Source organism: Crinia signifera, chromosome 3, assembly GCF_055691185.1.
Source record: "Crinia signifera chromosome 3, ASM5569118v1, whole genome shotgun sequence".
Classification (NCBI taxonomy): Eukaryota; Metazoa; Chordata; class Amphibia; order Anura; family Myobatrachidae; genus Crinia; species Crinia signifera.
Window position 1 is genome coordinate 14,245,137 of NC_139219.1, and position 15,413 is coordinate 14,260,549.

At 47.4% G+C, this 15,413-nt stretch overlaps 1 protein-coding gene across 5 annotated transcripts in view; it reads right to left on the reverse strand.

Annotated features, from left to right (window-relative positions):
• The window catches only part of TTC7A (tetratricopeptide repeat domain 7A), a 368,146-nt gene that overhangs the window by 236,763 nt on the left and 115,970 nt on the right, over nucleotides 1-15,413 (reverse strand). For all 5 annotated transcript variants that reach the window (XM_083175293.1, XM_083175295.1, XM_083175292.1 and 2 more), the window contains exon 10: nucleotides 7,432-7,515. In XM_083175293.1, coding sequence (XP_083031419.1) covers nucleotides 7,432-7,515 — 84 coding nt within the window. The remainder of the gene's footprint in view (nucleotides 1-7,431; nucleotides 7,516-15,413) is intronic.

Genomic DNA, 15,413 nt, shown 5'->3' on the forward strand with positions numbered 1-15,413 from the left:
AGTGCTGTACATGTTGATGTTTCTTCACTAGTAGGCAGAGCATAAAGTGGCACTAGAGAGGTTGTGGAGCTCTTTTCCCATGCCACCCCCCCCCCCCCCCCCCCCAATAGGCAGAGCCCCAGCCACTGCCAAGATTTTTGGCACCCCCTGCTAACTATAAAAGATGTGGAAGGTGCACGCATATGTAAGGTTACCCTGAGCAACCTTACATAGGTTGGGGGGGGGGGTGTGGGTGGGCAAGTGGGTGGGAACGCTCATGAAATGCTAGGTGTTCCCATATGCTAATGAGGCTGCCCGGCACCCCACAGCCCTCTCCGCCCCCCCCGTCTGCTGTCCTGGGTGCGTATGCACATGTGTATGCAAATGCGCACAGCGCGACCATCAGTCCCCGTCCGTCCGTTGTCCTTACATATATAAGGATATTTTTTTTAGCAATTAAATGTAACAAGAGCAATGGATAAAACCACCAGCTGTGTTATACTGCTGGTTATATAAACTCTCTAACAGAATCTATGGGGTGTATTTGTAACGCCCCAATTCACAATGCTGTAATGAAAACTACTGCGTCCTTTTATTAAAGCCGGGGTGCCAGGACAGAGCTTCCCAGGAAATTCTGGCAGAGAACAGAAGAATATTGGGAATGCGGTCAAATAATTGAGCAGTATATCTCATAGCTGCGGTGGAAGTTTACTACAGCTGTGCTGAGCGGGCAGGAAAACAATCCTGAAATCACGCCCGGGACAAAAGCATTACAATAATGCCTACAGTAGGTGTGTCCACGTGCATCTGTCACCAGTGACACCCTCACTTATCGGTGCATCTGCCGCTAATACGTCTTCTGCTCCTGTCCGCGACACAAGCCTGCAAGGCCCATAAAGTTTTTTTCTCTAATTACAAGATCCTGTATCGCAGCAATTGAAATGATGGTACCAGCAGGGGACAGAAAGCTGCTCCTCTCTCTGGATGCAGGGTTAGCATGTAGATGGAGACACAAAGGGCAAGGTTTAAATTCTCCTGTCTCTACACCCACTGAGTTTTATTATGACTGATTGATTGCATCCTCTGAAGGACCCCTGTCCTGATGTCTTCATTGGCAGATATTCCATCACACTGTGCCACTTCCAAAAGCAGGGTGACGCATTGCAGAGACTACGACAAGAATCCCCTGGGAGTGCATGTGAAATGCTGCACACAGGGAATTGTGGAGCAGGAGGAATCCCCTCGTATCCTTACATGGGTGCGACTATTTCCAGCACAGATCAATTTCCCAAATCATTTCACCAGCTCCCAGACTAATCTATGAGCTGAGGAGGCAAAGTGGGTTATGTCATATCAGCTACAGGTAATCAGCCAATGCGTGTTAGTGTATGTGTATATATACAGTATATTATATGTACGCATGTGTATCATACTAACCACTATGCCGCTGTGTTCATCCACTGTACACATTATTATTGTTATTATTATTACCAGTTTCTTATATAGCGCACACATATTCCGCAGCGCTGTATCAGTCAGTCCCTGCCCCAGTGGAGCTTACACTCTATATTCCCTACCACATGTACACGCACACACATACATTGATTATTTGGTTAATTTTGTTGGGAGCCAATTAACCTACCAGTATATTTTTGGAAAGTGGGAGGAAAGCGGAGTACCCGGAGGAAACCCACGAAAGCACGGGGAGAATATACAAACTCCACACAGTTAGGCCCAGTAATGCTAACCATTACACCATCCATGCTGCCCAGGACACGGGATACTACAGATGGAGCGCCTGTCATTCATCGTCGGCGCCCGCCAGATCACCTTCTCTGGTGTGCGCCGGCGATAGGGACTGGGACTCGAGTGCTTCTCACATGCACGTCCCAGTATCACGGCAGCTGGGCAGCATCTCCCTGCCCATCTCCGCTTCAGGGAGGCGCTGCCCAGTTCAGGGGGGGTCGGGGCGGCGAGGGGGACCGATGGTGGGGGAGGTGGCGGGGACCGGCGGCTGGCTCCGTTGACACGGGGCACAAGCGTCTCGTGCGTACACGCCCCTGGCGGTAGCTAGCCGCTGGCAGCCCCTGCAATGATGACACAGGCTACATCTGTAGGTCGACCCTATTTGGTTATACATACATTGGGTCGACCTCTGAAGGTTGACATGGCTAAATTCAACATGGTTGTAAGGTTGACACAAACATTAGGTCGACAATGGGAAGGTTGACATGAGTTTTTCATGTTTTTTTGAGCTGACATGTGCCGACAGGCGGTATATCATACCCTACCATCCACTACAGCATGGTGGGAGAATAACATGGTGTGCGCTGAAGCATGGCGAGGGCACCGATCCCTGCGCGGGGACATGGTACACTTTGACTATGTCAACATTCAGGACAAAACCTTGAAAAACTCATGTCGACCTTTCGACTGTCCACCTTCCCGTCGACGAACTAACGCTTGTGTCGACCTTCCAACCCTTTCGACTTTTTTCACGTGTCGACCTCAGCCATGTCGACCTTCAGTGGCCAACCCAACGACCCATACCCGAAGGACAGACAGTACTGCGCATTTGGCCAATAAAGGTCCGGAGAGACATTTTTTTAAAGGGCAAAGTCCATGCAGATCAGGAACAGATACTGGCTATGGTCGGGTTCCACTATCTGTGCCTACATCTGCTGCAGGAGGACAGGTAGTCAGATCTGATGTGACGACCCCAGCGATCCTGACTCCGGGATATCTCAATGTATGAGGACACTGGTGTTTGGGATCCCTGCGGATCTTGTTTGTGGGGAGCTGCTGGAACCCCGCAGTGGGTGAAGTGACATAAAATGATTCATTGTGTCATGTTAATGGAAGAGCAATAGGGCAGCGACTGGCACAGAGACATGAAATAGCAGCCCCGGTATTTTGAGGTACAGCTCAGTTTCAGTGTTGAATCGGATTTCAGCCACGAGGAAATACAAACTTCACATATCGCTCTCAGCTGTGATGTAACTTCAGAAATGAAAGTGATTTATTTCCCTTTCTACCAGAGGAAAACTAGGAATGGCAATTCTTCTGCTGTGCATGCTGATCGCTGTATGGCGTTGATACAGTACATTGATGCAAGGCTGCACAATCATTTAAATGCACTAGGATCTATCACTCATTCAACCATGGTTTAATTTCTGCTGTTACTATACGCTACTGTACGGTACAAAACATATGTTCCCAAGCTGCATTGAACGCTAACCTGCCTTATCTGAAAAGGGTTAAAAAAATGTACTTCTTTTTTTGCGGAGAAGACACTCGCAAAGCCGATTGCAAAGTGAGCTCACTTGCATCAGGTGTGAATGAGCTGACAGGCCACAGGTTCAGTAGCTAATGGTTTAGCGGTTAAAGCCACAGCATGCTATGTGCTGTGTCTAGGGTTTGGATCCCGCTCAGGACCAATTAATATTTTGTAATTCAATTGTTTTATTATTATTATTTTTACATTAAAATATGTATATATTTATGCTTCGCTTCCACTGTACTTGTGCATGCCGAGCTTGGCTCCATAAGGGTGGTGAATAGCTGTGGCCCACCACCATTGTGTACATACAGTGGAGGGTTATTCTGGTTCGCACAGGGGAGCAATTGCGAGTGTGCAGAAGCAGGGTGCGTAAGGCCACGGCGAACAGGGTGTTTGTAGGGGTGCACGCACTCACGATTGCGGCGCGGGGGGGCATTCGGCGGCGGGCAGAAATGGTGCTGACGGGCAGACAATAAATACTGTACACAAGTAAAGTGGAAGCAAAGACGACTGGTAAATGGTGATGGCCCTTCACATGTCGATCCGCAGCACTGTACTGTAGTTTTCATTACAGGAGCAATTACCACCCAGCTGTGAAGTAGTGTAATTACATGCTTTTGCATGCTTTCACCATAGTAGGCCTTAGTGCCCCATAAAGGAACATTTCTAGTGGCGCGACAACGAAGCCAGGATGGTGGGCCAACAGGATAGATGAACATGTCTATATCACTTGGCCCTAGCAAAAAAACACCATATATAAGCAGCAAGGCACACCAAAGAAGCCAACTTTATCACTTCCTTCTTAAACTTTTATGGAGCAACTGCAAGAGTGGTCTGGAACAGAAGGAGAGTCTTGATCGACTGTGAACCACTGTGCTTGTGTAGTTTGCAGAGCTTCTTGGAAGACAAGGAGCTCTGTGGCTGACGTGTGTCAACTATCACCAAGGACAACGTTGTTGTTATGCATAGTTTAGGGTAGATGCCAGGGTGAACGTGGCACAGTTAGAGAAGGAGATAGGCATCTCATTGAGATCTATCTGCTTGATACTCCATGAAAAGCTAGGACTGAAAACGGTTTCTGCATGCAGTGTTCCCCATCTGCTGACTCAAAAGCAGAAGGGGGCTCGGTTACTTTGCAACGCAATATGTTGGTCAGGTTTGATTGCGGTCGTTCAAACTCTGAGAGATCATCAGTGGTGGTGATGAATATTCGATTTACAGTTTCAACTCCGAGATCAAAGAACAGTTGGTCCAGTGGAACCCAGTTGGTGGTGGGCTACCACTGATGTTCAGATGTGAGTGCAGCTTGGCCAAGACTGGTCATGTAACAACCATACCACTCGTGTAGCAGTACCCTGTCACTGTGGACTAGTATGCCAGAATATGCCTGCCGCAAGTGCTGAAAGCCATCTTCCGATACTATCCAAGAACTCTCACTCATGGTGCCCTTGTCCATCACGTCAAAGCACCTGCACACAAGTCCAGGAATTTGGTGGATTGTCTGGTCCGAGAATACATACAGTCCAGACCTGGCCCCCATGAAACTTCTTTGAGTGCAAGATGTGTAGGATTTATTTTCACTGTGCAGTTGAGACCTCCGCCCAGCATGTAGAAGACATAACTGGTTCAGAATGGTCCTGTTGCTTCACCATGTGGTTTTAACGCACGCAACTTTGCATAGACTCTGAGGAATACTTTGAAATAATGCAATGTTCACTTCTTTTGTGAATATAATTTTGGGCATCCAGAAACTTAAGGTCCCCAGTGTGTAGGGGCTAGTGATGAGTTCATGCGCGCTATTGCATCATCGACGGTGGACACCACTCAGATGAGCGACGGAGTGAACGGCTTTCCATAGCGTCCTACTATGGAAAATTGCTGACCAGGGGGGAAATTGCTCAGGGGTGATTCCCTAGTGATCGGACTGTTCTGATGATGGGGGATGGGGTCTGAAAATGAGCATGTGTGTATTTGTGCATGTGCAGGCCCCCCCAGGGGTGGACAGCGGCCCGGAGCAGAAGAACGCCCAGCATTTATAGGTGTCCCCATGAAGACGCCGAGCATTCCTCTGGGAACACAGGCCCATGCCTGCTCGGGGACTTATTTCCGAAGGGGAGAAACGCCATCAAACATTTTCTTTCCCCTTTGGGCACATGCGAGGAGAGGTGTCCACGTACATCCCCTCGCTGACCATAGAAATATGTGGTGCTTGCACGCATATGTAAGGTTGCTCTGAGCAACCTCACACATGCGTGCACGTTCAGGCGGAAGTGGGCGGGCAGCTGACATCCGGTAATGCCAGCTTCCCGCCCCCCTGTCTGTCCGTCACAAGGCATTAGCATGAGAACACCCATCGTTATCATGGGAACGTCCATGAAACGCTGGGCAATCCCATATGCTAATGGGGCTGCCCAAAGCCCCACGTCCCTCTCCACTGTCCTGGGTGCACGCACCTTGCATATGCACCCAGAAAAGCACACCGCGTGACCATCGGCCCCTGTGTAAACGCAGGGTGGCAGCGATCGGATCTGAATAAGGTCCTGAGGGTGGATTAGGCAGAACCTACAATGGATAAGATGCCAGCATTTGTACCAGCTCAGCTACATTTCTATGCTGGAGCACAGTACACACGTGTAGCAGCCACTGTGGACTATTATCCGTAGTATAGTATCATTATCGAAACATAATATAACAAATTAACAGCAGTGTTGGTTTATGACCATGTTGTTGCATTGCAGAGCAAAAGTATAGACGGGAGGCTGGTCATGTATGCTTACAGGAGCTGGATATACAGCACCAAGGGGAAATGATAAAGCCACCATGAATATTTTTTCTTTTTGTTCTTACTTTCCAAAAATATTGTCAATCATGCTGGTGGTGTTCTCAGGGAATATTACGTGGTACTGTAGGAGATTGCTGAGGTAGTGAGCGAGGTGTCGCCCCGTCCCTAACTTATAATATATACAGTCTGCCTATAAGTTCCTTTACACCATTTATTATTTGTTTTGTTTTTTGTTTGCTCTGGTCACCAATTAGCAGGCTTATTGTTTGTTCCCCTTCACTTTAGAGCATTTTAGGTTTTCTTTAGTACAATGAGACAACTAGAATACATGTAATGATAACAATGAGATAGTGGCACATTAACGCGTTTCATGGGGAGAATGCCCGATTCATCAGATATATGCTTCAGATGGGTAAATATTCTAACTGCTGCTGCTGCATCACCTACCCTAAAACCGGACTGTAATCAAGCTGCATTGTGTACGCTTTGTATGTGAAACCGCATAGCTGTATTTATCTACGCGATCACAGCTATTTCTATTGAATAAATGGATTTTTTTTTATTTAAGCCCCCAGAACCAATACAGAAGAGAGAAATGCTCCTCCTAAGATCCCTTCTGTACGGTACATTTGTGCCCAGGATAACTCCTCTCTGCTATTATGCTTCATTAGCCCGTTGAAAGATTGAAGTATCCAGTTAGCCCTGACAAGCCGGCACTTATTGGGGATTATGCGTAACGTGCCTTTGGCAAGCAAAGCCAAAGCCCTATGTGTTTTTGCCCATAAAAGGTCATGTGACCCCCCCCATCCTAAGGTCCATTCCTTTCTTCTCACTGTGACCAGTTGTGCCAAGAGGAAGTGGAGAGGGTACTTATTACTATACATGTTGGAGGGGCCTGGGTCTGCTGGTATCGCCCTTTCTTACCTGACAGCTGCAGAAACCTCGCACATGCTGGGGTACAGGGAGACTGCTCCCTCTGAGCAGCACCAGTCTCCTCTCCCTACATGATGTGTGGGAGGAAGGGGGAGCCTCTGAGTACACACTGGGTAAGGTGCCCCCCAGCATATCTATCCACATGCCCTACAGTACGCTAAGCTACATCTGGATGTGTGGTGCAGTAAAGCAGGCTGCGACTGCCAGTGAAGTCACCGTAGTATATACTGTATATAATAATATGAAATCTATGCATTCTGTGCCTTTGCCGTGCAATGTATGGTGGACACGCTTAGTTATAACTGTAGTCATTATGGTAAATCCTCTACACAAACGGAATATGATGACATTTTACCCACAATCCTAATTTGTATTTCCCTTTAAAATGTTTCTATTTTTCTTTTTTTAAAGCCTGGTCTATGTAGTACCCATCCAATACGATCTCTGCCAACGTTACCTTGCCGCAAGTCATCATGGATAAAGCCAACTGATACCACAGATGAAACTCTCCAAAGGCAAATTTCATAGCTCTTTCCAGACACTGCAAGATAACAACCAGAACCTGACATTAGAATCTGAGGTAAAACTGGTGAGTCGCGTGTTCAGTCAAGAAAACGTTTTTACAAAAAGTTGTGAAAATAGATTAAAAACATCCCTAAATAAAGATTTTCATAACATATTAGTTTTACAAAAATATATATTCTAAAGTCTCCAGAACTTTCCACAATGTCAGACAGAGTAGGGTTTGTCCTGTGCCCTAGACTTCATGATTATATCTCCATTACTTGGGGTCCATTCAATGAAGGGTCATGTGGCGCTGTATATCGTATTACGGTAACAAGGTAAAAAAGACAAATGGTGAAACGCGTTGTTCAAGGAGTCTGGAAATGTGGAAATTTTTGGACCTCTATTGGCGGACTGTTTAATAGAGTAATCCTAATTAACAAAGGGTTATGGGTCATTGGTTGACCACAAGAAGTATAACATACTTTAGGTCGTCCACTAAAGGTCAAAACAGCTTAGGTTGACACAGGAAATAGGTCAGCATTCTCAAGGTGGACAGGGTTGTAAGGTGGACACAAGCATGAGGTGGACAGTGTCTCGGTCGACAATCAAAAGGTTGACATGAGTTTTTTTAGTCGACGTGGACACCGTATTGGTGCACTGCATCCCATCACCTGGCTCCCTGCACTCCCCAGGCACGGTGACTCGCTGCGCTCGGGACACTATTATATTCTCCCTCCACGCACTAGTGGATGGTAGGGCATGAAATACCGCCTGTCGGCACGTGTCCGCTGAAAAAAAAAAGCAAGGGGGGGGGGGGGTTTGGCGTCATATATAAGTTTGATATATAGTTTACGTATTATCCATCTTATGTTTGGGTGCCCAGTGATAAAGGGCACTTTACCGCCAATCTGATTACTGTCTCCATAACCCTGCTTATTGAGCATGATCAGATAATAAGTCACATTTTGGAAGGGAAGCAAACTTTGGGATAAAGGGCCCGATTCTGGATCACACGTAGTGATCCCAATTTGGCCCCTGCCCCAATGGTCATGTGCAAACCCTGACTGTGAAAGGCCTCACTGACCGGGCAGTTCGCAGATGGTGGCTTCCCCATGAGAACGCTAAGTGTCAGCCGTACATCCTGTCTTCGTCCTGGCGGCTGCAAATATAAGTCAGTCGAGACAGGAGAAATCAGCCGATGGTTACCGACCATCGAATGATTTCTCCGTCAGAGGCGGCATGCAAGGGGATGTATCTTCATTCCACATCCTCTCGCATGGGTGCGGGTGGAAACGGCGGTGGCGGTGGGTGGTGGTATTCGTGCGGGCGGCGTTACATGGCTCGCTAAGCGAATTTTCACTGCTTAGAGAGAGAATCAGAATCACCCCATAATGTGTTGTGTACATAAGTCTGTGTTAAGCTGGTACACACCTGGAACCTGGAAAAGGCGACCAAAGTCTAAGGGCCGACGGGGAGGTGACGCTGCATTTTTGGGGGCGTCAGCACAGTGATGCAGGGGTGCGGTCTGGACAGCATAGGTGTGTCTGGACCGTTTGTGGGGTGGGCCGCGGCGGCTGTGTGATGTCAAATTTGCGGCCGTTTTATCCCGAATCACCAGGAAAAAAAATGAAACGGCATCGGCTAAAATGGACTCAAAAATGGGCGAAAATGCCCGTGATTGAATAGTGATAGGCGAATTATTGCCGAGTTTTCATCTGGCCAGGAAATTAGTAAGGGATTGAATACCCCCCATTTGCTATACATTTTTCTCCACAGCTTAAGTGTGTATTTTTGTGTGATGTTGTCAGCTGGTGTTACAGTTGTTGTGTATCTCGGTATGACGAAGCTTAAAGGAGGTAAATTTACATCCTGGCCTGTTATTGTTCCTTCATTTTATAGTAAGCCCTGGTCACGACCTTGGTGGTTTTTGTGGCCGGTGGATGCAGCTATTAGAGGGAGAATTGATGCAGAATCTGTTTGGAGCAGTCAATCCGCCTCTGAAAGCCTCATTACAAGCAGATGAGCAAATGACTGTGTGAAAGTTGCAGTCATAGACGACAGGAACACGGAAACCACAAAAGAACACCTTGATGTTCCTCAGATAATGGTTCTGCTGGATAGAGAAGCCAGCACACTAGAATGATATATTGCAGGTCACGCCGGAGGTATAATTGAACTTTAAAAATTTTAGGAGAATGTCAGAATTAAGATGTCTGACAAAGTGAAGGCTGTGGGCCAGGAGGAGAGGTGGAGGGAAGGGTTTACAGGTCTTGCAGCTCATCATACCTCCTGGGGTAAGACCGCTAAAGAAAAATGACCTATGAAAGAATACAGTGCAGCAGGGTATTTATCAAAGCAGGCGAGGGGTGTGAGATACTATGCGGCTGCCGGCATTTAAACACAACTGCAATTCGTACCCTTTGCTGCAACTGAATATCTCCCATAGGGGCAGATTTATTAAGCTTGGAGAAGAGATAAACTGGAGATAAAGCGGAGAAAAGGTAAAAGGAGATAAAGCACCAGCCAATCAACTCCCAACTGTCTTTTTCAAACACAGCTGATTGGCTGGTGCTTTATCTCCTTTTACCTTTTCTCCGCTTTATCTCCAGTTTATCTCTTCTCGAAGCTTAATAAATCTGCCCCATAGTGCCTAACAGTAATGTACCCTCCTGCAGCCTTAACCCTAAGCCACACCCTAGACACCCTATTACCTAACACTAATGCTGTGTACACACGGGGGAGATATATTGCTCAGTTTCTACTTTACATCAGCGACCAGAGATGGTCGCTGATGAAAAAGAAACTGCCGGGGGGAGCCCGGCAGTGGTAATCAGCTGGTCGCAGGAGCATGTTCCTGCGACCAGCGATCACCACAGGGGCAAAAACAGGAGCGCGCACCCGGCGATATATCGCCGGTGCACACTCCCATTGCGGGCAATATGGTCGCTCAGTGACCATATTTCCTGCGATTTTGCACAAAATCGCCCCTGTGTGTACGCACCTTAACCTACCTCAGACAGCCTATCCCTAACCCACACCCTAGTGCAGGGATGGCTAACCTTGACACTCCAGCTGTTGTTGAACTACACATCTCAGCATGCCCTGCATCACTTTTAGCATGGCCAAATAGTAAAACTGTAGCAAGGCATGCTGGGATGTGTAGTTCAATAACAGCTAGAGTGTCAAGGTTAGCCATCAATGCCCTAGTACCTAACACTAACCTACCTCATTGAGCCTATACATAATGCACACCCTGATACCTAACACCTACCTTCATGCAGCCAGTCACTAACTCACAGTCTATTACCTAACACTAATCTACAATCCTATAGTCTATAACCCACACCCTAGTACCTACCAGTATTCTAGACTCCTGCAGCCTATCCCTAACCAACACTCTAGTACCTAACACTAACCTGCCCTCCTGCAGCCTAACCCTAAGCCACACCCTAGTACCTAACACTAACCTACCCTCCTGCATCCTATCCTTAACCCACACCCTAGTACCTAACACTAATCTACCCTCCTGCAGCCAAACCCTAACCCACACCCTAGTACCTAACACTAACCTACCCTCCTGCAGCCTAACCCTAACCCATACCCTCCCACCTAACACTAACCTACCCTCCTGCATCCTATCCCTTACCCACACCCTAATACCTAACACAAACCTACCCTCCTGCATCCTATCCCTAACCCACACCCTAGTACCTAACACTAACCTACCCTCCTGCAGCCTAACCCTAACCCACACCCTAGTACCTAACACTAACCTACCCTCCTGCATCCTATCCCTATCCCACACCCTAGTACCTAAAACTAACCTACCCTCCTGCAGCCTATCCCTAACCCACACCCTAGAACCTTACACTAAACTACCTTCCTGCAGCATAACCCTAAGCCAAACCCTAGTACCTAACACTAACCTACCCTTCTGCAGCATAACCCTAATCCAAATCTTAGTACCTAACACTAACCTACCCACCTGCATCCTATACCTAACCCACATCCTAGTACCTAACACTAATCGACCCTCCTGCAGCCTATCTCTAACCATACTCTAGTACCTAACACTAATCTACCCTCCTGCAGCCTATCTCTAACCCACACCCTAGTACCTAACACTAACCTACCATCCTTCATCCTATTCCTAACCTACACTCTAGTACCTAACACTAATCTACCCTCATGAAGCCTATCCCTAACCCACACCCTAGTATCTAACACTAACCTACTCTCCTGCAGCCTATCCCTAACCCACACGCTAGTACCTAACACTAACTTACCCTCCTGCATCCTATCCCTAACCTACACCCTAGTACCTAACACTAATCTACCCTCATGCAGCCTATCCCTAACCCACACCCTAATACCTAACACAAACCTACCCTCCTGCATCCTATCCCTAAACCACACCCTAGTACCTAACACTAACCTACCCTCCTGCAGCCTAACCCTAACCCACACTCTAGTACCTAACACTAACCTACCCTCCTGCATCCTATCCCTACCCCACACCCTAGAACCTTACACTAAACTACCTTCCTGCAGCATAACCCTAAGCCAAACCCTAGTACCTAACACTAACCTACCCTCCTGCAGCCTAACCCTAATCCAAATCTTAGTACCTAACACTAACCTACCCTCCTGAATCCTATCCTTAACCCACACCCTAGTACCTAACACTAACCTACCCTCATGCAGCCTATCTCTAACCATACCCTAGTACCTAACACTAACCTACCCTCCTGCAGCCTATCCCTAACCCACACCCAAGTACCTAACACTAATCTACCCTCCTGCAGCCTATCCCTAACCCACACCCTAGAACCTTACACTAAACTACCTTCCTGCAGCATAACCCTAACCCACACCCTAGAACCTTACACTAAACTAACTTCCTGCAGCATAACCATAACCCCCACCCTAATACCTAACACTAACCTACCCTCCTGCATCCTATCCCTAACCCACACCCTAGTACCTAACACTAACCTACCCTCCTGCAGCCTAACTCTAACCCACACCCCAATACCTAACACTAATCTACCCTCCTGCATCCTGCAGACCTATTGCCTGTCGACCAACAGTGGTCAACCTACTGCCTGTCGATGTAGACACTGTCGACCTAACAATCCCCACCCACGCAGGGGTGCCGGTGCAGAAGAGATCAGAGAAGCGTGGATGAGGGCCTTGGTCTGTACATAAACTTCGGAACAAAGTATTTTTATTTATTGCAGAACAGTGTGACTATGGGCCTTGCTGCAATACTAGAACCCTGTTCTAGTATTAATATATATTACAGGGAAGCCATTATTATTAAATATGATGATGGGTCTTAATACTCGCTAGTCTGATAAGTTATTATTCGACATGGGCGAATATACTTAGAGGAACTTTTATCTAAAGATGCCTTGTGTTAGATGTAAGACCATGAGCTAGATTTACAAATGGCGACAGGTAACACCAGCAGATGAGCGGCCGGGCCAGCGATGATGCAGGAGCGCGGATCACAGCTCACCGCTGCCCCATACACACTGAAAGCAGCTCAGACGAGAAAACTAAGCGGCTTTCAGCTCAAGGTCACCCGATGTGTACGGGCCTTTATAAGGAAAGATAACAGTGTGTGCTCAGTGCCCGACAACAATGGCTGTTTTGTTTTGTATCCATTTAGGGCAGTACAGTTTATTACCATGGAGCTGGTATCATATACAATAAGGGATTCACTGACTGAGGTTTATTTCTTTACTGTGTTTGTCTCACAATGCTGCCTAATGCTGACTGGTCTGCTGTCTATGAAGCCTATATAAGGTCTGGTACATGCGGCTTACACGCCAGCCTCGCTGCACATCAGTCACCATGATGGAAATGAGCGCAATGGATGATAACCGCAGTTCGCTGTTATTCTAATCATCATGTCAGCGTCGGATGTGCAGAAATCTGTGGTCCTCGGTGATGTGGGCTACAAACCTAAATACTGAGACCACCATATACACTAATACCCCATACTGTCACTTTGCCACATCATATACAGGTCACTACACATCGGGACGAGCGCAGGGCTGTGTTCGCACGGGGATTGATGTTTTTGTACTGCACATGCGCAGCCAGGACAGCGGGGAGGGGCAAGGGGGCGGCGTACGGCTCCATTAGCAATATCCAGTATTTCATCGGCTTTCCCATGAGAACGATTGGCGTTCTCGTGCTAATGAGGCCATGACACGGGGGGCAGGCAGATGACATCACCGGATGTTAGCTGCCCGCCCATTTACTTCCCAGCATGCACGCCTACGTAAGTGAGTTGAGAGTCACTTTTATATGCCTGCACCTATCAACCAGAATAACCACCCTTATGTGTATTGCTGTATGTAAGCATGTGTAGGTAACTCAGGGTTTCCAACTTTAAGATTCTCCTCTCCGGGAGAAGCCCGGAGAGGAGAGATTCAGCAGCCACTCAGGGGGGCGGGGCTTGCGAGTGACATCACTAAGCCCCGCCCCATGCTGTTAAAGCAGCTGATTCACGGATCTCCGTGGAGGGGGCGGGGCTAAAATGACTCAATTTTAGCTCCGCCCCCTCCTCTGAGACTCAAGGATTGCGGCATTTTAATGCCGCGATCCGGGGGTCAGCGGGGTTCCCCCCTGAATCCGGGAGGGTTGCCCACCCTTCCGGGGGGCCGGGAGGGGGACCCGATTTTCGGGAGACTCCCGGAAATTCCGGGAGGGTCGGCAACCCTGAGGTAACTGGATCACATGAAATGACAGGAATCGCAATATTCCTTTACTCTCATGAATGATATGCAGTGTGCCTGGGGAGGAGGATGTGTCGGCAGACAATAAGACAACCGCTTTTGGTCAACATACCATAACAGTGTGCCATTGCGAGGGGACGCGTACACTTATAGTGTTCTATACAGTTTTCACCTCGACCTATGTCAACACAGACACCACAAAAAAACGTGAACAACTCCTGTCGACCTTTTACATATCAATATTTTCCATGTCGACTTTTTGACCATGTCGAGGCCTAGAGCTGCAGCTCCAGCCATTGTTAATCTGGCACTTTTATCCAATAGTGTTAGACCTTATAACTGTCGTCCCCATGACCCGTACCCGCTGGGGAGCAGATGGGTAACAGACCTGGGTGGAAGCAGAGGAGAGTAATGCATGGCTGGGAGCGGTAACGTGCACTATTAGGTATATGCGCAGCGATGCACGCACAATCGCTTACTAGTAATTATGTATATATAGAAGTGAACCAGCAGATTTACTAACCTGAAGGGTATTCATTGTGGTTTAAAGTCGAACCTACATTGCTGAAAACGTTTTAAAAAATTGGCTAAAATGGCTGCATTTTCAACTAAAACGCACGGCTTGGCAAGTGATTCGCCGATCCACGTTTCCGACCGTGCCCATTTTTCCAACAGTCTAAAAATCGGCACGGATTGAATACACCCCCCCTATATCTGTATCATAAGCCCCTTACTAACTCCCGGAATCCTCCAACGGGTGCAAATTAATTTATTTGTTTTGGCATGAAGGGTAAATACTGGCCAATTGGCACATACTGTAGCCCAAATGTAGTAAAAGCTATGCTTTACACTGAAATGTAGAAGGTAGCTAGGACACGCCCATTCACAACTTTATCTCTCTCTGCACATCTCTCCTACCGACAGTGCAGCATGGTTTTGCCCAGGTGCACATTGCTCATTTTGTGGCCCTTACCCTGAATCCAGCACATTATATTACACTTAGCACATACGTTCTCCTTTATCGGATACAATTAAAAACAGAAAACATTTGCGTTCGTGGAATAATAATTTAAAGTATATCAGAAAAAGAAGAAAAACATTAACAGTTGGATGTTACAGCGATAGTACATATATACTGACTAAAGGCTATAGCATAACTAAGAGAAAATGTCACATCAGATTG